This window comes from Nelumbo lutea, chromosome 6, assembly GCF_056320005.1.
Source record: "Nelumbo lutea isolate HS-2025 chromosome 6, American lotus-T2T, whole genome shotgun sequence".
Classification (NCBI taxonomy): Eukaryota; Viridiplantae; Streptophyta; class Magnoliopsida; order Proteales; family Nelumbonaceae; genus Nelumbo; species Nelumbo lutea.
This window is the reverse complement of record NC_142689.1, coordinates 70699991-70723782: the sequence shown is the minus strand read 5'-3', so window position 1 is coordinate 70723782 and position 23792 is coordinate 70699991. Positions and strand designations below refer to the sequence as shown.

The 23792-nt window shown below is 34.4% G+C and overlaps 1 protein-coding gene across 4 annotated transcripts; it reads left to right on the top strand.

Annotated features, from left to right (window-relative positions):
* Nucleotides 1-10500: 10500 nt before the first annotated feature.
* LOC148849549 (protein PIN-LIKES 7-like) lies at nucleotides 10501-22210 on the top strand. 4 transcript variants are annotated; one of them, XM_088951703.1, is made up of 11 exons: nucleotides 10501-10959; nucleotides 14476-14706; nucleotides 14823-14902; nucleotides 14993-15117; nucleotides 15254-15375; nucleotides 15720-15917; nucleotides 16678-16782; nucleotides 17080-17180; nucleotides 19310-19362; nucleotides 19440-19625; nucleotides 21790-22210. In XM_088951703.1, the coding sequence occupies exons 2-11, from the start codon at nucleotides 14569-14571 to the stop codon at nucleotides 21912-21914; spliced, it is 1233 nt and encodes a 410-aa protein (XP_088807829.1). In that variant the 5' UTR covers nucleotides 10501-10959; nucleotides 14476-14568; the 3' UTR covers nucleotides 21915-22210. The 4 variants fall into 4 exon arrangements, with proteins under 4 accessions (XP_088807829.1, XP_088807831.1, XP_088807830.1 ...); XM_088951705.1 differs by having other exon boundaries at nucleotides 10529-10959; nucleotides 21804-22210; XM_088951704.1 differs by having other exon boundaries at nucleotides 10581-10959; nucleotides 14355-14706.
* Nucleotides 22211-23792: the final 1582 nt, after the last annotated feature.

The window sequence follows — 23792 nt, the reverse complement described above, 5'->3', positions numbered from 1 at the left end:
AAGAACGTTGAGCTAACAAAAGGTTGGATCGCACAATTGAATTGCTAGAGGAGATATGTACTATGCTTATAGGTCTTGACCTTGGCAACAAAGGACACAGAGACATAGGTAATGCTCATGAGATAAATCAACCTGCAAAAAGATGTGCTCCTATTCGTAGGCAACAACAAGTCCAGGAGGATGATTCTGACGATCAACCTGCAAAAAGATGTGCTCTTGTTCGTAGGCAATAACGAGTCCAGGAGGATGATTCTGATGATGAAGGAGAGTTTGAGGATCCCGATGAAGTGGTTAGGCCATGAAAAATTAAGAAATCCAAGATCAAAGCCGAGATTCCTACTTTCAATTAGAGTCTAAACATTGAAGGTTTCCTTGATTGGTTGTACGAGTTAGAGAAATTCTTCAACGGCATGGCCATAACAGATGATCGGAAAGTTCCTCTTATTGTTTACATGTTAAGAAGCAGGGTAGGAGCGTCGTGGCAATGCCATCAAGAGAACATGGCGTTACAAGGGAAGCGTCTCATACGAGAGTGGCACGTAATGAAGCAACTGTTGAGAGGAAGATTTCTGCCTGCAGATCATGAACAAATTTTGTTCTAACAATTTCAGAACTGTGTACAAGGCAAGCGAATAGTGGCAGAATACATAGAGGAGTTTCTTAGGATCCAGACCTGCTGCAATCTCAGAGAGACATAAGATCAATAGATTAACAGATACATCAATGACTTGGGGTATGCCATACAAGATAAATTGGGGATGCAGACTATATGGTCTGTTGATGAAGTCTTCTACTCCTAAGGATAAGCATCCCTAGGTTGCTAATCAGACCTGACCATCTAGAGCAGAATCTAGAAAGACTCAAGTAGGGGATGGCTCGAAACCCCTGGATGGAGCTTTTACTAACAAGACCGACAATAACCCTTATGCCAAGACAGTGCCTAATGGTCCTTGCTACAAGTGCGGTGAGTACTATCGTAGATTCAGTGATTGCCCCCTATGGAAGGGTGTGCTACTCACATGGTAAATGAACAAGATCAGGAGGAAGACAACCATGATCATGACATAGACCCGAATGAAGATGAATTCGATGATATGGTTGATGTTGAAGATGGTGAACTAGTTACTTGTGTGGTGCAGCAAATCCTCTACACACCAAAGAAGGAGGAGATCTCATAGTGGCAGAAGATCTTCCAATCCAAGTGCTTTGTCAACCAAAAGGTCTGTAACCTGAAATTTGAAACTAGAAACTAGTAAAACATACGACAAAACTAAACATATTAAAGAAACCTGAAAGAAGTTTAATTACTTTTAGAATTTCCTTCACACTAAGGAGTTGTAGAGAATTGTGTAACAAATTATCTAAATAGAGATCAATTGATCAGTCTATTAGAACAATACCATGGACGCTGTATCGTTGCAAATTTTAAAATTTCCTTACATGGCACATCTTAATGTAACATATAGATAACAAAATATTAAGTAGTGCTATGGTCTTGCCTAAAATAAAATTGATATCAAGATTTTCCTACTTACGAAGTTTGGGTGACCCAAAATTGCCCTTGAAGAACTTCAATAAACTATAAATTTTTTGAAACTAATTGAACAACTAAAAAAGTAATCTGAATTCATAAAAATTATTATGAACTTTTAAACATTGTTGGATATTTTAAAAGACAAAAGTAAGAGCTAGAGTTTTATTATCTCACCTGTGAAATAGCAATGGATGATTTATCTCCCAAAAAGCTTATTGGCCTTCCACACCATTGAAGGTTGAATAATTTATTGAGTTAAAAAAAGCTCCATTTGCAAAGGTTTGCAAGGTGCGGTGGAGAGGAAGGGATTAAAGAGAGAGAGGGGAGGGGAAAAATAGTAGATTGGGTTAGCAGGAAGAGTTTTCGGGATTAAAACTCTTATTTTTTGCCATATCATAAAAATATTATAACATGTTGTGATTGTTAATCCCATTAGTCTATTAAAAGCATGGGGTTACATGTCATATGGAGAGCATTCTTCAATAGCCTAGGCTGTTTGCCCCCAACAGCCAAAGTTTTCCCTTAAAATACCCTCAACCCACCCTAAAAAAAAGATTAGAAACCCACTTTTGACAGTTGTCAAAATATTTATCAAGTGCTCATTTAGTGTGCTTACTTATGTTATGCCTATTAGATCCAGTCCTAGTTCAAATGTCATTGTTCATATTATGTCTTAATGATGTGTTGTGTACATTTATGTAGGTGGTGTTTGGCATAGAAGATCACATTAGCGCCATGTCAGAAAAAGTGGTGTTTTAGAAAACAACCTCTTAGTTGGCATCGTTTCTCTAAAAAAATGTTATTCTAGACCACGCCTTGGAAATCAAGAAAATGTGGAATGAAGAAACAACGGTGCAAGGACATGGCATCAATGTGGCATCATGTTGGGTGCTGGCTAATGTAGATCAATGCTGAAAATGGTTATACAACACTAGTATCAAACAAAATCAATGTTGTTTTCCTAGTAAACAGCCTATGTGGTAGCATCGGTGCCAAACAAATAAAGGAGTCATTTTCTAAGAAAAAACAGTGCAACAGACCCTCATGCAGCACCGTTTTCCAAGTATTGAGGTCACATTGGTAGAGATGAGAAGATACTGATCAATTATTACTGGTGTTCTGTAGTGAATTAAGGAGTCCCCTATAAATCTATGATGTTGGAAAGACATGAAATGGGAAAGGTTTTAATCATACAAAAGTCCCCCTGAATTTTGATGACAACCCAATTCATTACCACTTTTATGATGTCGGTTGATTGATTATAATTTTTTCTTGTACCCATCATCAAATTGATCACTATTTAGAAGAACAAACGGCCTAAATGTTACATTTCTCTTTTATATTGCTAGTTTTGGGTTGGGAAATTTTTTTTTCACTCATTCAAAAGAAGATTTAGGAAAGGAAAGAGGCTAGCAAAATTACTAACCACTTTTTGCCATGAGGCCATTTTACCACAAAAATCAAAGCCTTTAATGTATTGGGGCTTGCTCTCATCTTGAATTAGGGACCAAGGGCCACAACAGTTAATCATGAAATATGGCTATGTAAAAGTAGGGGTGGCAATTTTGAACCCTACCCACCCATTTATTTTATTTTATTTTATTTTTTTGTTGAAGAAAATATTTCATTAGAAGCAGAAATGAACCATGATTACAAGCTAATTGAACAGTTTTTGACGATAGCACTAGATAAGCATAAAGGAACAAAAAGACACGATTTAAAACCATGATTACAAGTTGCAACATGTGCAGCTTCATTCACTATCCTCGAACACCATTGGAAAGTGAAGTTTCTTCTCAAGGCAAACTCCTTGATGTCATGGCATTAGAACCAAACATCTGGGGAGATTTCAGCATTAGGATCACAAAAAAAATCACCAAATTTGAACAATCAGATTCAAAAATAATCTTAGGTAGGCTCATCCAGTAAAAAAAAGTGACCGTTTCCCAATGAGCTTTAGTTTCTGATGTTAAAGGTATGGATGCTTTCACAGGTCCAAAAGCAACACCCCAACACACTCCTCTATGATCCCGCGAAATGAAACTTAAGGAAGTTTTATTTGCAGATATGAAACCAGCATCATAATTCACTTTCAAAAAACCAAGCTTTGGAGGCTTCCATAGGACTGTTTCAGCAGCTCTTTTAAGATTGGAAGAGCCTTCCAGTTTTTGCTGCTAGAGATGAAATCTCTCTACTATTGACCTGCGAATTTTAGATATCACGACAAATGGACTTAAATCTTAATTTTCAAAATAGAATAAGTATCTACCTTTCCAAATTTCTCAAAGAGATAGGGATATGCTTGCTAGGGTTGTCAGCTTTTCATCCTTTAGAGTAGTCACAAAACTTTTGAACCAGTGCCCAAAAGAAGAAAATGATCTTACGAATTCTGGGTTAATGCCCAAACCTGATCCAAGACAGATACATCTAGCTTTATCACAAAGAAACAATGCATGCAAAGTCGTTTCAGCCTCTTTCCCGAGTCATTAGTAGGTGGATTGACCCATTAAGATTTCATTACATGGATTGAGTGGATTGGATCTTGGTTATCCAACAGGTGATCAATTATCCATCAATTATATAATGTTTTCAAATTAGACAGACACAACATAACTTCTTTCATTTTTTACAATTTTACCTCTGTCTCTACTAGATACAAAACCTTAATTAGATATCAACAGATATCCAAAGTTATTAAACTGCCCAATCTTGTTGTGCCTTCGCAGTTTCTCTTATCATGCTCTGTCTACGAAGTTTCTCTTATCTTTCTTCTTTCTCCTGCCTTCTTTTTTCCTTTCTCTCCCTCCATCTTTAGTTTTTCTGTTATTAAAAATACATGAATGGTTGAGTTATAAAATCACGATTCCTGACTTTTTGGATGATTTATGAATACCAACTCATAACTATTACCCGATACTAGCTGAGTTGGCCGCTGGTGCGTCATGATCATGGTTATAACTTCAGGAATTCCTTTTCAGATCATTTATTCTTCATGATATTTGATTTTGAAAATTTGGACAAATTTTAGCTATATATTAACAATTTTATTTTTATAATATTTTGTTTTTAAAATATAAGTTTATTGTTCTAACTTTTTAAATAAAACAAATAATTTGATCACAATCAATGGAGTTTCCTAGTTTCTACTGCTATTTGCTTCATAACTTGGGAGATTTGAAGGAGAGAAATCGTCAGAAAATGGAAAATAAGTATTGCTGTTCTTCTCTTATTATTGGAAAAATTATTCATTGGCTTCAGGAGATGGAGATGGACACTTCTCCTTAAAAAAGTTATCTTTGGAGATTTTGGGGTTTCAGGAACTTGGCGCCAAAACTCAGGAAGTTCGGCTGATTTCTCGTGTGCCTCTGCAGATGGGTTACTATAACCTTCATACAGATGGGGCGTCTAAAGGAAACGCAAGGCGAAGTGGAGGGGCTGGTGTGTAATTAGATATGGGAGAAATAGGACGCTCGCAGCCTTTTTCTTCTGTTTTTGCAGTTGAAACTAATTTAATGGCTGAAGCTAAGGCTCTTCTGGAGGGCGTTCAGTTAGCTTTTTCTTTGGGCTCAGTTTGGAAAGAGTATAAATACAGATTTGTAGAGTGCAAAACCTTGTATTTTATATTATTTTGTATGTCACATTTATATTTATACTCTTTCCAAACTGAGCCTTAGGGATTCGAAAATTTGATGGGATTTTGGACTCTCAGGTTCTTTATGATATTATGCTTGATCGGGTTGAGAAAAACTTTAGCTGTTGAGGGCCAACAACTTATGTTGATGAAAGAATTTCTGGGAATGCCACTTTACCACGAGAATGGGTAAATTAGTAATTATATATTAATTTATTTTTACCAAAAACTAAAGTATGGGTGTGAACAGGTGAACTGCCCAAAATCTGTCTCAACAGCCTATGCTGTCGGATCCCTACAGACAAAGTTAACACGCCAGGTTGGGCTTTCCTGGAGTCTTCGGTACAGGTGGCAAAAGATGAACACATTTTTGAACCGGATGGATTTAAATTCCAAACACTCTCTTAGAGATGGTAATAAGGTGGCTGATAATTTGGCAAATCTGGCGTGTACAGCCCAGATGGATGAGATTTTTGACAATGTGGGTCAGTTACATCAGGATACTCAACTTTGTCTTCGTTCTGATGGGATGGGTTTACCTAATATTCGGGTGGGATAAGTTTTCTTTTGGGGTTTTTAGAGATCTGACCTTTATCCTTTTCTCAATTGTTTAGAGTATAGATGGGTTGGATCTCTTTGTATTTAGCTTTTCTATAGGAGTTAGGTATTTTGAGATCTATTAACAGAATTTTGGTAGCCACCCTTCCATTAGGAGTAAATTTAGGGTTCATAAAAAATCACAATCCAAAATATTTTGGCCAAAATAAATCAAGTTGCAAACGGATGGGATTCAAATGAGATATATCTACAATTTAATTTCTGTTAATTTTCTTCAATTTTTGTGTCTTGTGTATTATTTCTGTTTATTTTATTTTTTGTTTTTTTGTGTACGTTTGTTTCTTATGTAATTTATGTGTACTTTCATCGTTTTCTGTACTTTTTTGGTTTACTCTCTGTTATCTTTCCTATAATTTCTGCCATTTCTAACTTTTTTATGTAAATTCTGTTATATTTTTATGTTTCTATATAATTCCTTTTATATTTTTCTCAACTTCTCTTAACTTTTCCTGTAATTCTATTATTTTCTATATTTACTGTGTTTTTCTACTTTTTTCTTTTGTAATTTATGTTTTTGGTTCTGTACAATTTCGGTTATTTTTCTTCATTTTCTGTGGTTTTTTTGTATAATTATTGTTATGTTTTTCTGCAATATATGTTTGTCTCATTTAATTAATTAAATAGGTTGGATTGGGTCGAGTTGGTTTAAGGCAAGTTTTGGTTGAATCTAACCCATTTAATTTTATCTAAATTGATCATTAATGGGTTACTGGTTTAGATGGATTGGATTGAAGCTCCACCCAAACCCTTCCAATTGCCACCCCTACTAAAAATTCAGATTCTCTTAAACATGGACAATGTGATTTTGTTGTATATTCATTCATGTTCCTCTTTAGTCTTTCTATGGTTAATACTTACTTGTACATATGTATAGGTTATTACACTAAGGGCTCATTCATCTTTTGGATTTTGACTGGGAGAAATTTATTTTCCTTGGGTATCACTTACTCGCTTATTCGGGTAAGTAATACCCATATTCCAAGTGGGTAACTAACTTTTTCATGTAAAAAAAGTTTTCAACATTGATGAAGCAAAATTGTCTCTTTTATTAATGGGTTTTTAATGGTTAAAACGATTATTATCCTATTTACCTAAGAAATAAAAAAAAAAAAGAAAAAGAAAAATAAAAAACATGAATAAAGAGAAAAAACTGGAATGCTATTGTTGGCAATTTACAATAAACTTTTGAGTAGACCCATGCATCTTGTATCGAATCTTGGGTTTCTGCTTTCAAATTCGCAGGGCTTTCCACAGAGTGGGGCCGAATACACGGTTGGATGTGCATGTGGAATGCACTGATGCATTCTGTGAGGAGCCAATCCCAACTCTGCTTTCTGCACCCAATCCCCCACTCAGTCACGCTGATAGATAAGGCGGCAAATTTGGGTTCCATGCAACAAAGTTTTTTCAAGTAGTAATTATTATGCTTCAGTTTGGAATGAGTACAAATATAAATATGTTCGGTGTTGGGTTATTTATCTTGAAAAGAGAGAAACATATACAGTATAGATATATACAAAATATACTTCTTCCAAACGGAGCCTAGTAACAATTAAAAAGTATGCATATAAATAAGAAAGGGGATAGATCGAGGAGGAATCGGTCATCATTCACCATATATCGTTATCAGAAGTTGATGATAGGCATTTATCAGTCTAATTCATGAATCATGTTCCTTTAATATAATAATGTTCAAGTCATACACGATTGTCCTTTTGCTAATATGACCCAAACACTGACCAACCACGAAGCATATTCATGTTACTGACATATATTGGATATACATCGAGGATATGTGGTGTCTTATGTTCTACATTAATTCAGTCTACATGAGATGCTGACTATGCATTAAATATCCATGTTACACGGTTTTAATAAAGATCATCCAAATCTCAATTCAAGTCTATGAAGCCATATTACATCAAACTTAAGGCTTTATATAGGATTGCAATCGGATTGATTACTGAAAATTTGTATCCAATTTGAAATTTGATTGGATTTGAAAATCAAGATTCAAATTCAAATGTTAATGGATTTGGATCGGATTTAGATTTAATTTGACTATTATTTAAGTTTTAAAATACAAAAGAAAATTTATTTTTCAATTTTTATATATTATAAATTAATATAAATATAACACATTGAATTTATTATGTACAAATCCATATATAAAATATATATTTTTTTATAATTTTAAATATAATTATATAAAATTTATATATTTAAATTAATAAATATCATAATATAATCAGATTTAGATTTTAATCAAATTAGAATGAGTCAATTCTGAATCCGATCTGATTACTAATCAAGTACAGATTGCAAAATCTGAATATGATTCGATTATATAATCATCCAAATCCAAAATAATCGAATTGGATTATTTGGGAAGAATGCAAACCCTTGCATACAATACTTCTAAATCTTTGTATTTGCATAAACATATTTATATTTTTGCTCTCTTCCAAACTGAACCTAATAACAAATTAAATTAAGGGTTAGGATGATAAATACAGAATGGAATACTTGATCTGTTGTTTCATATTGGACATTTTTCTCTGATTCAATTAAGGAGGGCATTGGGTTGGATGGGTTAGAATTTAGATATATTAATGGATCGGGTTTGATATGGGGTTAGGCACAACCCAAACCTGAGCCGACTCATTGGTATGAGATTATCAAAACCTGTGCTGTTCCAATCCTGAGCACAGTACCATTGTTCTTGTATTTGCTCGTTTTCAACGTTTCTATGTTAAGAGATCAAGTTTGACAGAAATCAGCCCCAACCTGAAACCCGATTAAGGCTGACGCAAATTAACCTTTAGCTAGTAGAATCGGGTCAAACCGTCAAAACATACCTACCACTTAACCCGACCCATTATTTTACATTTTGCGACGAAGACAGCAGCCGACATAGAGAGGCGTATGCTAACTGGTGGTGCATGGTCGGTCTTATTACCTAACGAAAGGCTTAACCATTAAGATTATCTATACCATATAAAGCTGATATTTTCCTTGCATCTCCTGTTGATTATAAAAATTAAATCCAAATATCATAAGGTTAACACTCAATGTAACTACTGGAATGAATTGTCGTTAGATTTGGATTTAAGAACCCTTTCTTTTTTTACGTCAAATGTTTTGGGTTGATCAATATAAATAAATAATTCAATCAATTCACCCGATATTAACATGTGGCACTGTGTAATTTCATCATTCCACACTAGTTTAGACTAATGGGGTAATTCCCACGAAACACTACTGTGGGAGCATTTATTGTGGGCATCACGTTTTTGGTGCATTTACTTCCAACATACTTATGCAGGAATAGTGATGGGCCCATATCTCTCTACCTGCCTTTTTTTCATAACAATTTATACGCAACATCCAAGGGCACCACAATTAAATTAATCAATATTTTTTTTTGTTGACTTTGACTTATTTGACCATCAGAATATTTGTCCTTATTCTCAAGGTCTCTTGACATCTTTTCACTCTTGGCAAGTAGGATCATCAGGCTTCAAAATTCAAAAATTATTAATCTGCCCTCAAGGTGGTTAATGATCCAAAGAAAAATGTGGTGGTTCAAAAGATGTCTTGTGGTTGTTGCAAAATTCACATCTGCCTCCCACAATATATCTTGATCGTGTATTTGGATCATTTTCCAATGACAATTTCAGATATATTTCCAATGCATGCTAAGATGTGTTTATGGAGTGAGTTCTGTGGGGCACAGATTCAAACTCGTTGTGAGTCTAGGTTTTTTACCTGGGGTTATTTCTTTAATGTTGTGCCTTCTAAAAGAGGTGTAGATGCAACGATGTCATAAAAAAGCAGGGTAAGACAGTAATATTAGCATTAAATAATATTGAACCGCAACTATAAAAAATACATGAGAGGTTTTAGCAATTTGTCCTAAAAATAAATAAATATTTTTAAACTGCATTCTATCTTAAAATTTTAATTTTAATTACAAATCTATAACAATTCAAATTATAAATACTTTCATCTATAACACCCATACCCAGTACCCACCCGTGAATCAGCGTAGGAATAGGTTGTGGGTGCCGGGTGCGCAACCGAACCTGAATCCGGTTTCCGCCATTAGTTATCGAGGTACATGGGAATACGGCTTCAGTCAGTGCAAGAACCATTCGAAGAACCTTTACAGCGTTGCGTTGAGAACATTACGGGAGATATTCCAAATGCAAAGCTATGACCTGACTGAATCCGGTTTCCGTACGTGGATGGTTTGGATGGATGGGATTATGGAAGATGGAACGTAATAATAATATCTAGATACAAAATTGCGTTGCAACTTGTGGGGTTGTAACTCCCGAAGATTACTAAATTACCCTTGTAAACTTGTATTATTTACATGAGATTTGCCCAGTCAGCTTGTTCGTTCATGGGTGATGGGGCGAATTGCATGTGATGTAACTAACAGGTGGCAGTGGACACATGCTATATCTTTTTTCTCGGTAAATAAGGACAATAATATCTAGATACAAAATTGCGTTGCATACTGTGGGGTTGTAACTCCCGAAGATTACTAAATTACCCTTGTAAACTTGTATTATTTACATGAGATTTGCCCAGTCAGCTTGTTCGTTTATGGGTGATGGGGCGAATTGCATGTGATGTAACTGACAGGTGGCAGTGGACACATGCTATATCTTTTTTCTTGGTAAATAAGGACACGTGCTATACGGGTAATATCCTATTCTTCCTCTCATCAATCAGTCACCAAGCATGCTTTTACATGTGTACATCCCAAAGAACAGACACAGATCCATCAATTGCAACCTACAAACTAATCCGGATTCTTTCTTACCTACATACGTGCAATGTGCGTCTCTGACGTCTCTCTCTCTCTCTGTCTTTCTGTGTCTGACTTTCTCCGGCTGGCAATCAAAACACGATTAGTACGAAGAAGACGATGACGACTGTGGAGTCTGTGGTATATCTATAACTCTCTATATATAGGACCCTGGGATGCCGGGCAACGAAACAAAAACTACACAAACACTCTATGCTCTATTAACTAAAAAAAGAAGCTGCAGGCGATTCCAATGGCTTCCTTCTTCCTTCTTCGCGCGATCGCTTCCGTCGTTTCTTCCTCCTCTTCTTTTCCCTTGGCTCACCTGATTTTCAGGTCACCTCGCCTCCGTTGCAGGTTCGTCATCGTTTCTCCTCTCTTTCTCTGGTTTTTAATGGTTTTTCGTTGTTGGATTATGTTAATTTGGATCTTCTTTTTTTTTTCTCTCTTTTTCGTTCTAGCTTGTTCTTGTTCTCTGATCCTGAGTAAAAATATTGGTAGTTATTTATGCTTTGTTTTGAGTTTATTTCAAACTCAAGAGGGACGGTAGTTAGAATTTTTCCGATAAAGATTGATAAGAAACAGGTGAAAATGCATCTGAAACCAACAGAGCCTCAACTCAAGATCCCACGTTTCGGAATCCATCATCGTTTTTTTCTTCTTCTCCTTTGCTTTTTGTCCTTTTCGATGGCCTATGTTTCAGACGACTCTGTTCTTATAATCAATGTTTGTTTCTTTTCATTTCATTTCATATATAACCGTATAGCTCGAAGAAACTTCTTTTTTCTGATCTTCAATTGAACAAGCAAATCCCTTCTGAATCCATCCTTTTAGCAAATAAACTAATAAAAGAAGGAAAAACTGAGATTGAATTATTTTTACTGCAATTCTTATTGTGATTATTTCTAGAGAGTTATGAGATATATACAGGTAGGTGGTGTTTGAATTGGAGAATGGAGATTTTTTTCGAATAGGGATTAATTGGGATGATGACTACGATAGATTTACCTTTTTTTTTTTCTTTTAATTAGTGGAAGAAGTACTCAGAGATGCTGAAAACCCATACCTCCTTCTTTAACTCCATTTCCTACTTCCTCATTAATGTTTACTGTCGTATCTTTTTCAATGACTTTTGGCCTTTTCCGGCTCCTCAAGTTTGACCCACAGGCTGTAGAGCATGCAGAGCCAAATTTTCTGGACAATCTTTTCTTTGCCCCATTTTAGGGCTGAAAACGGAAAGGTCCGATTCGAATCCGAATTTGATCCGATAATATCCGGATCCGGGTACCACCCTTTGATCTGTTTAGTTAGAGGATCGAATTTAAATATATCTTTATGCAATCCAATAGCTATCAAATTTTGTATATTATACATTCTATATTCTTATATTCTTATAATATAATATATTGTTTATATTATATCCAAGTTTTTTTCTATAATATATAAATCAATTCGATATTCGAATTCAAATTCAAATCATAATCTTGGAAATTTGACGATTTTTTATTGGATTTGGATCTGTTAGATTGCTTATTTAATCGGATATATTGGATATACCCTTCACTAAATCCGATCCGATTCATTAATTTGTAACTCTATTTTATCGATTTATATTTATTTTTTGGTTTTATTCTTCAAAACCCTAGGATACAATGTTCTTGTAATAGATTCTCCTTCTGCGATTATCCTTAATTGTACATATAAATAAAAGTTGGGTAAATTGTAGATTCATCTCAAATTCTCAATTAACTTTAAAATGTAACACATAATATTTAGGATCCGTTTGGCTTAGAATCGAAATCGGAATTAGAATTAAAATCCTCCGGAAGTCCATTCCCATACTCTGTTTGGTTTTCATAGAAATGGAAATAGGAATTGAAATCAGTAGAAATTTCATTATCAAAATTCCATCCAATCAAAAAAACAGTTGGAATTAGAATTGTCCATTTCGTTTCTGATCAGAGACCCTTATTTCCACGAACGAAACAGGGCCTTAACTTTCGAAAATTGCCACTTTAGTAATTATGATGGATAATAAAATTAATAATCTACCCTCATACTTGGTAGGTTGTCGATGACTTGTCCTCTTCCACATTCCACCAGTATCAAGAGAGGTCTCACTCACTCCGTTCGTTTAAGATTATTCGGTGTCGGGTCAAGGAATTTTTGACTGACTTCCAAGAGGAAGTGGATTATTCTGGGCTTTTAGAAGTTTCTAATCGCATATGACATCATATGCGCCAAATAATTAACAAAATGCCAACAATGACGTCTAAAGTGAGAGAGCCACGTTTTTAAGTTTAGGATCTAAAGTGAGATTACCTCAATATAAGGTATTAATATGCAATTTACCCGGGAGAATTTTAAAATTACACATTTCTCACGGACTCAAATGCTCGAAATCTACAGTCATAAAAAAGCTTGCAATCTTTTTAATGACTTATGGCTAGATTTGTTCATGGACTGGATATTCTGATGGTTCGGCCTGTACCTCGGTCGGGTTTGGTCATATAATTAGATCTGACTTTTGGTCATATAATTAGATCTGCGGTTCTGACTTTGGGTCTAACAGACTATGTTACGGATCGGGTTTGGAATTTGTCAAAACAGTTCGGTCTAAGCCTGGTTTGACTCGACTCAATATTATATATTTTATAAAATACATAATGTATTTTATATATTATATAAAATATATAAATAGTATAATATTTATTGAAATATATATATTTATAATTTAATATATATATATATATATATATATATATATTTTTTTTTCTTTTATAATTTCTCTCACTCTCATTCTCTCTTTCTATTCAGTCGCTTCAGCCATAATAACAATATAGGCTAAATTTGGGTCCAACTTGGAGGCTCGATTATCAGATGAGAGCTCGGGATTGAACCTTAAAAAAATTTATTAATATAGAATAAAAGCACGACCCGGCCATGAACAGATCTACTTACGGCTTTTTGTGGCCCCTCGGCTTTAAGTTGTCAAACATGGACAGCGAAGGTTTTTCTTCGCTCCTTGAACATCGGAGCATAGCCTTCCAGCTGTACATTAATCATTGAAGTCTTCAAGGATCGATAGACCCTATCTTATAAATTTCTCATTTTATTTTTAAAAATGTATTTTATGAGAGTTCCTCCATTACTTATAGAAACCTCAGATATAGGAACATCTCCATATAAAGTTATTATTCATTGAATGTCTCTCCTCTCTTTCTCTGATTTTATAGTCATTTTCAGATCCTACTTCCAGTTGTACAAACAGATGAAATTATTTTTTCTTGAGAAAAAAGAATGAGAAAATTCGTTTATTATTACAAAAGTGGAAAATGATCCATCATATAAAGTTAGCACGTAACATTGACCGTGTCCTCCAATTTGGTGACTGATGGAGATAAAGCCACGTTATCTGTATACTTAAAAAGAAGTGTTTTTTATTCGTGATTAGATGGATGCCACTTATGTATGGTGTGATGGTTGCAAATCGTGACTGCTGACCGCTGACTGCTGAGTGGTCACGTTTCTAATTTTCCTTTTTTTCACTCGTTACTTTGTTATCCAGATCTCAATCTAGGGGTTTGATTGATTGGTCAAAGTCTTTTCCAAAATTATAGATCTTTTCCTATTATGAAAACATTATATATCTGCAAAAAAGGTCTAAAAAGTTGTGTTGTGTTTATATTTTATAATACTTGATATGAAAAATGACAATTATCTTGTAATTTCACTTTTGTACATAATCTCAGGACTCTTTGGAGTGTCAATGTCAGACTCACGTCATCCATTGCAACACTGACTGCAATCTAAAATTTTAATGTCTGTGACTGCAATTTTAATTTGGTTCGCTGTGGCCATATATGGGTGCAGAATTTTCTAATAAGGTCCAACTGAGAAAAAGCCCAAAGCCAGGAAAGAGGCAAGCCCAAACCCACAAGATCAACAACCAATAAATTAGAAAAGATGGGTTTCTGGACACTTTTCCAAGTGGCTTCAATGCCAGTATTAGAGGTTCTCCTCATTGGTGTTCTGGGGGCTTTCATGGCAACCGACTACTGCAGTCTACTACTCAATGCAGATGCTCGCCGATACCTGAACAAGGTACCATCAAGACATACCCTATTATTAGCTATTACTGATGAGATGAGATGACAATATTGAAATTAATTTCTTCATATTCTCTAGCCTGCTGGTAACTTTTGCTCCAATTAATGCAGATTGTGTTCGTTGTGTTCGCTCCATCTCTCGTGTTTGCATCTCTAGCTAAGACTGTCACGCTTGAAGACATTATTTCATGGTAAGAAGTTACTTGTGCTTTATTTTGATATATATATTTACTTTTGTGTGTTGTGGGGGTGATTTGTTGATCTTCTATTTAATTAATTAGGTGGTTTATGCCGGTTAACATCGGCCTAATCTTCTTAATTGGAGGAATTCTTGGATGGATTGTTGTAAAAATACTGAAACCCGAGCCACATCTGGAAGGCCTTATCATTGCTGCATGTTCAGCAGGTATTATAGTTGTTCTAATTTGTTTCAGCATTCTGTTTTTATATGTGTACCCATCAGCAGAATTGTTTTGGGCTAGTTCTGATCTAGTATCTCACTCAGCAGCATTCTTCTTTTTCTCCATTAATAATTTAACCAGGAAACTTGGGAAACCTTATGTTGATAGTGGTCCCTGCAATATGTGACGAGGATGGCAGCCCATTTGCTGATAATAAGTTCTGCAGCTCCGCTGGGCTCTCCTATGCATCTTTCTCCATGGCGGTAAAGTAACCCACGTCTCATTATTTCTGCAATATTCTCTGTTCTATCTGTGATCATCTTCCATTTGTATATCTTTGCTGGTAGAGATACAACGGGATTTTGTAATTCAATCAACCTAGCTGGTTTCATCAAATGATTGCACGCCATGCATAGTTTAATATTCTCTGTTCTATCTGTGATCATCTTCCATTTGTATATCTTTGCTGGTAGAGATACAACGGGATTCTGTAATTCAATCAACCTAGCTGGTTTCATCACATGATTGCACGCCATGCATAGTTTAAAGTTGATTGAGTTTTTCTTTTAGACTAACACTCCATCCTTCTACTTTAAATGTCATACAGCTTGGAGGTTTCTTTATCTGGTCTTACACCTACCATCTTATAAAAACTTCGGGAATAAGGTACAGAGCACTTCAGGCAGCTGAATCAATTCTAAAGCTACCAAACACAGATCCAGATGCCACCGGCGAAGCTCACCTTCTCAAAACAGATGACCTAGAAAAAGCCAAGGTCGCTGATGAGTATACAGGAAATCAAGTTGTAAGTGATCCTTTTGTTTTCGAGTGCATAAATGAACAGATTATAAATTTTGCATTCATTTGATTGTTAACATGATTTGTATTCCTATTTGATGTAAAATTTGTACCTTTTTGTCTACACCGGGCTAGCCTACCTATCATGGTTGAACATGCCAGTATTCAGTACAGATGAGGCCCACAGTGGGCACCGGCATGCTCAACTGTGATAGGTAGTCCAGCCTGCCTGGTGTGTATAATCTTGTCTCCAGCAAATCCGCTCCCTGTTGTTGGTAGCGGAGATCTATTATCAAGTCCTGCTGCCACCGGTGGTTGGGACTTGGGGGATTATGGGTTAGCCTACCTCAATTCTCTATCATATAAAAAGGAGACGACATTGTCTCCTTTCCTACCTCACTCCAAAGAGTTCGGATCTCCTGCCCACATCAACTCACATAATATCTAGCCACACATTGTGCACGGGAGTGCATGGAGGTAGTGTGTTGTGAGTAGACGTGGGCAGAATTTTTGTGGACAGGAGATCCAGAATCCACTTCCAAAAATAACCCCCTCCTACCTCCATTTTTTTTTCATATAAGTCAGGAATTACATAATTTTATTTCCTATTTTACACCTTACAAACAAATTAGACAAAGTTAAATGTGAAACAAAAGTAAATCAGAATTTACAGTCAGCGGATTTGCACTCCCATGCATTTACATTTACAGGGGTGCGAATGGTTTGCTCTCAATTCTAAAATAATGACATTCTACATTGTACAACAGTTATCAAGTGAGAGAGCAGAAGAGAAGAGGACATTCTGGGAAAAACTAAAAGGAGTTATTCATCAGCTTCTAGAAGAGTTAATGGCACCTCCGACCATTGCCGCAGTAAGCAGTTTACTTTGAAATCGGTTTTAGTGCTCACAAGACCGTGCTCACAGATTTGCACAGTCCCTTGCATCCTAGGGAATATCTCTCCATAAAAAAACATACAATTACAGAGGTATTTCCAATGCATGGCTAATTGTAAAAGGCTATTCAAACAGTATGAACATGGTCTTGTGAGCACTCAAGCCGGTCTCGTTTCTTCTGAATTCTAATATATGTGTTTGAGCAGCTATTTAATTTTGTCATTATTTATTTAAGACAAAAGAAAAATCCTTGCACTTTTGCATTTCCTACCAGATCGTGGGATTTATCTTCGGAGCAACGCCTTGGTTGAAGAATCTTATCATCGGCGACGATGCTCCTCTGAGAGTAATCCAAGACTCTATCACTCTACTAGGGTATGCATTAATTATATTGTTATGCTTAAGACCCATCAATTAATAAATATATAAACAACCTCTTTATTCAAGCACTCAGATGTTCCAGTTCTACATTAGGAAGAATCACCACTTCACCAGTTGAGTTTAGGAATGGCAACGGGTAAGGTATCCGTGCAAGTTGCCTTATTCATTTTCGAATTCGTCTATCTATTCTTGACTCTAAATCCTCTCTAATTTTTCCTCTTAGTTATTCCAACCCACTCCGTCCCATGCCCGTTAAACCCATCTCAACCGATTTCAAAAGTAAATTAACGATTTCTACTAAAAAAAAAGCTTATTAACTCTAAAAGCATAATTTGAACCCGGATCAGTTAATGATAGGGACAAAACTTAACACTATTTTAAGTCTTTAAGCAATCTTACCTTTTGACTTTTGTGGTATTTAATGAAATAAAATAATTGGTATTAACATTTGTATTCATCCTAACAAACAATATATTTTTATATGATTAGCAATTCCAACTAAAAATTAAGAAAAAGAATATTTAAAATTATTATTTTATAAATAAATAGAATAAATAATCTATCAAATTCAAATTTACATCAATGATTTTAATCACAAGAATTTATTCAAATAAAATATTAATAATAGAATGATTATCTTAATTAATATTTTTAATTTATATTAAATAACATTATATTTATCATTTACAAAACAATAAAAAAATAAAAATTGTTTATAAAATATTCTAGAATATAGTATCAAATTGAATCTATCAAATCCACTAATTTATATTTATATGAAAAATGGTTTTTAGTAATTAAAAATTATGAATTTGCATATGATATATATCTTAGAAAATTTAATAGATTTGATTTTTTGAGTAAAAATTATATATTTTTATAAATTTTTTAGTGATAATTTAATTTATATTTGAGAATTCAATATTTGGTTAATCCTTTTTGTTAATGTTAAAAAGTAAAAATAATAAAATAAAAAATAACTGATATAATAATTAGGATAAACATAATAGGTTCATATATTTTGTGTCTTGGACTCTTAATTAATGTATTGTTTGATATTATCCAAGTTGTTTGATATGATATTGGGTATAGATATTTTAATCCTTGGTTCAATATTAAAGTATATAAAAGATGTTTTTCAAAGTTCATTATCAACCAACAACATTCAACAAAAACCAACATTACATAGAACTCTTCCATGTAAAAGAGCAAAACAAGATAGTATAAGTCAAAAAATAAATAAAACTAAGTGACATAAGAGAATGGGTAAACAAATGAGTTTTTTATTTCAAAGAACCAAAAATCCAAAAAAAAACCTAAAAACTACCCGCCAATAGGTCATGGGCTCTTGTTCTTAATTGTAAACCTTAAGGGTAAGTGGGTAAACAAATAAACATAAAGGTTGAAGGATTGAAGCTTGACTTAAAAAAATCTCTTAATATATTAAATATTATAAATCATTTTATACTATATATTATATCATACCACACACACAAAATCATATATATATTAGATGGGTTTATAATCCCAAACCCTATGGGGTTTTGATAAACGAGTCATATTAGGGTTGAGATGGGTTGGATACCCAAAAATTCTTGTGAAATTGCCATCTTGAGTTGTAGCAGAACTGAAGAGCTTATCTTCGTACCAGCGTTTTCAATTCACCATTAACCCAGCTGGTTGAACCATTCAAATTGTCATTGATTGTAATTTTGGATCCGATTCTATTAAAGCCTGGAAATTGGTTAAAAACTGTTGATCATGTCAAAAACCATATGACCTAGGTGTTTGGGTCATGGGTTGTACATTAAATATGCATGCACACCATAACTTTGTATTCATATGTCTAATTGGGTGATTTCTTTTTGGATAACTTTTTGAGATTTATATGTCCCAAAGGAATTTTATAATCATGAAAAAACCCTTTTCTAATTTTAAATTATAATTTTTATAAATAAAAAAATAATTTTAAAATATAAAATAACAAATATAATAATATATTATTTATTAATAAAATATATTTACAAAAATGATTCGGTCAGTTTCTAAAACATTTTTCCCTACTTGCCGAGCAATTATTTATCTTTCATTTTATTTTCTCACTAAAACTGGTCACTGTGTAGGGCGGGGACACTACCCTCCAGTATCCTTATCATCGGGGGTAACCTTACCAAAGGTAAAGAAATAAAGAAATCTGATGTTGAGTACTGAAATTTCAACATTTTTTTACTGAATAATCCAAACCCTAAGCAGGTTTGCGCTCGGCAAGATTAAAGCCCTTGGTGATCATTGCTGTCGTTTTTGTGCGGTATATGATTCTCCCTGCCATCGGGATCGGCGTAGTTATAGCAGCTGGCAAATTTGGGTTACTCCCGTCGGACCCATTATTCCGATACGCGCTAATGGTACAATTTACTCTGCCTCCTGCCATGAGTATCGGTATGTTGTCTTCTATCTCAAGAGTCAAGTCCAACTTTCTAAGTTTCTATTATTATTTTAGTTAGGAATGGATTGGTGCATATTAAAGGGTCATTAATCATTTACTAAAACACTCCTATCGATCTTTTACTAAGAAGTATTTGTTTTATCATTTGTAATGTTGATAAGAAATTGTAAATTAATCATATGGATCAAACTAGTAACCCGATATGGTTGGTTTTTAAAATGATTTGATCGTTCTTGGTTTGGAGGATGGCAAAAATTGATTATTCGATTTGGTTGCGGTTTTACTTTTTGTAACTGGTTCAAATGGTCTGATTGTCCGATTCAAACGGATGGCTCATTCTGATTTAAAAAATAAATAATTAAAACAAAAAATGATCAAAACCATTGTCTAGGTCGACAGTTTGACTGTCCAAGTCAGTTAGTTGTTGACCAAATCAATGGTTTTTGGCAAGGTTCAAAGTATTGACACGTATCGGCCAATATTGGCTTGTATCGGTCGATACATGTCGTGTCGCTGGCTTCCTGATACGCCCCTACAGGGGTTGTATCGAGTTAGACCATAGTTCAAAGGGTAGCCGGGACTTAAACCAACCCCTCTGAATCGATTTTGATAAAGAAAATAAATAAAACATAAAAAAAGCATTGATACGCTCTATCGGCGTATCAGTCTGTGTCGATACTTTGAATTTTGGTTTTTGTCTCATTAATAGTTTTTGGGTGAAACAAAACCAGTTGCCCGATTGGTTCCCAAGTCAACCTGTCTGACCATCTGATCTGGTCCAGTTTTCAAAACCATGGAGTAGATAGATAGATATGCCCTTTCATATATGTGTTTCGCTGCTGATTTGTGTTTTTTTATCTTTTTCTTTTCTTTCTTTCTTTTTTTTTTTTTTTGACACTTGGGCAAATGTTATTCTCCCTATTTGTCTTTTCAGCCATGTATCTTTCTATTCAATTTGATAAAAGAGAAAAATTCTTGAATAGTACCTTAACTTTTAAATTCTTAACTTTTAAATTGTGTCTAAGAAGTCCGTATCATTAGTTGATCGTTAGTCAATACCATCACGTGATATTTTTATTACCATTTTACCCATTTTGCCTGAGTGTTAGAAGAAGGAAAGGGGAAAAGGATTATCAAATCGGACACTGATCAACTATTGAAGCTACTGCTCCCATATTCAAGCTTCCCCGTTCAAGGATCAACTGTAATCAGATGATCACCTGCCTGATTTTATAACCCTTCTTCCTCTTTTTTTCTTTTAACATTCAGACAAAATAAGTAAAATGGTTAGAAAAATATCATAAAAGGTAATTTTATAATTTTTAAATTATTTAATGCATACCTAATATCATATAATAGTATTGACTAACAGTCAACTAACTAGAGACCTATTAAATAGAATTTGAAAGTTCAAGATAGTGCATAGATACGTTTTGAAATTTGGTGATCTATTTTGACACAACCCCCAAAGTTCAGGCTACTGTTAAAAAAATTTCCCTTGATAAAAAGTAAAAAATAAGTGACACTAAACGGTAACAATATGAGAATGAAGAGACAACATAATTAATGAAGACTAACACTACAAAGAGATTGACACTGCAACCGAGCATAAATAAATGTGCCCATTTATTTAAGATCGACATTTTTATGTGAAAAGCCTGGATTTTGGGTTCCTTTTAATTAAAACCAATGTGAAACAAAATGGATGTTTGTTGGTTGGTTTCGGTTGGCCTTAAAACTCAACCCGATTATTTTCGTTTGGTTGACAAAACTAAATCCAATTGAACCGTGTTGATCCTAGCACAGCCCTAATCATTCAAAAACGATAACATGATTACTTAAACTGAGTGGAAAAAATGTTTGAAGACTCCATAGTTGTTTTCAGAAGTATCCCTAATGCTTGTTTGTATAGAAAATAAAATTGATTAAATAAAATAAAAAACTAAATAGATTAAATTTATCCAAATGGGCATTGCCATTTTTCACTATCATTTAACATTATAATTACAGGGAGTATTTTAATAAAATACAAATTATAGGATAAGCTTTAATAAATCCATGAAATTTAGGGGATATTTAACTAAATAACCCAATATTAAATCCATTGTAAACTAAGCTCATATTTATAAATTAAGGGTAACGACTGTTAACATGTAGGTACCATGGCACAGCTGTTTGATGTGGGCCAAGAAGAATGTTCCATCATTTACCTGTGGACCTACTTGATTGCAGCACTCGCCCTTACAGTTTGGTCCACCATCTACATGTGGATCCTAAGTTGAAAAGCTTTGGCAAATGAAATCCATTATTTCTGGTAGGCCCCTAACCCGTACAATTATTGTCCATTTCAGTCAATTGTAACTTATAGCATCAGAAAGACTGTAGTGTTATATTCATTTTTTTTCAAATAAAGTATTCAATAGAAAGCTATTCTAGTCTCAAACAGCATTTGAACCTTGGTTGGAAACATTAAGGCTGTGTTTGGCTGCAATGCAAATAAATTTGTACTGATGTAAAGCCATGGCAGTGTAAATGATTTGACTGTAAATTTTGACATATTTTTGTTTCATATTTTAAATTATATTGTCTGATTAGAAAGCAGAATAAAGTAAAATCCAAAACAAAATTAAACAAGAATTTGCATTTTTTATATTTATACTAATGCAAATAAATTTGTACTGCAACCAAACACAGCTTAATTGATCTTGTGTCATTAAAAAACAAAGAAAATTATGATTGAACTTATTGATGTCTGGTGTGTGTGAAACACTCCATTTATAAAGCTGAGTTACCTCCCCAATGCAAGTTTTTGGGTGTGATGTGGGCCGTGCCGGGCTGGCACGACCCACTTTTGTCATGCCGCGTGAATGGTTCGTGCTGTGTTGGTATGACACGCTAGAGCTGGGAGGACGCCAAGCATGGGCCCGGACCCGCAGCCCATGGGGGCCAGCACGATTTTTTTTATGAAGGAAAATTTAAAGGAAAAAGAATGTAAATTTGAAATAAAAAATAATAAAGATAGGCAATAAATTGAAAAAAAAAAGAATCTTAAAGTTTTACTCCTCCTCAATTTTAATGTATACAATTGTTCATATAGAAAATAATAAAATTAAATTAAAAAAAAAACAATGAAATTGAAAAGAAATAATATAAATAGAATTGAAAATAAAAATAAATTTAAAAATCCCCATTCCTTGCAGACGGGCAGGGTACATGTGTTTGGTCAGGGACAGGATGTACAAAAAATGGCCCCACCTCGTTCGTTTCCATGTAGAAAAAGGCTGCACCTAATGAACCAAAAGATGTGTCGCCACGTTTGCCATTCTACATACTGTTAGAAATCAGAACTCTAGCACTTAGAAAGGCGTTAGAAATCTGAATAATATCTTCAATCAAAAGGAAAAGGAGGGGTGAAGATATATAACTGATTTGGATATTATGGATTTGAGCCACGTCACATCCGAATTTGATTAGATTAGGTTGAATTTCAAATTTTGGGAATCCACACACCCCTAAATGAAATCCGCAATCAAGTTAGTGGGTTATCCTTGTAGTCCAAAGGGCCATCTTTGCGCTGAATGGACTCACTCAATATATTGCGTCTCTTCAAATAGATAATTCTAAGGGCTTGTTGGGCGTGTTTTTCTGCATGTCTTTATAAGTCGAAAGATTGATTTTCGGTCTATTTCTGTTTGGTGCTTAGAAGATTTAATTGTTAAAAGACGGAATATTGAAAATATGAAAAAAAAATCTATTTTGGGTTGATTTTGGAAAGTTTTAAATGAAGTTTTTCGTGTTTTAATTTCACACGAAAAGATGCACATCTGCTAAATGTGCTTCGGGCTATTCAGATCTTCATGCAAAAGACGGATGAAGATTTTCCCAAAAAGGTGCATCAAACGGGCCCTAAGGCTTCTCATGGATAGAAGTGTCAATGAACCAGTTTTGGGTTGATCTTTATCCAAATCAAAATCAATTTGGACAGATTGGACGGACCAATAAGACATTGAATTGGCATGGATCAGTCTAGATTTCTTAGGCCAAAGTATTTATTGGATTGGATTGGACGTGGTCCATCTGTAATAGATTTTATATAGGATTGGGTCGGATTGAACTAATATCCCACCCATTGATATAAGATAAGAATACAGGTGTCAATG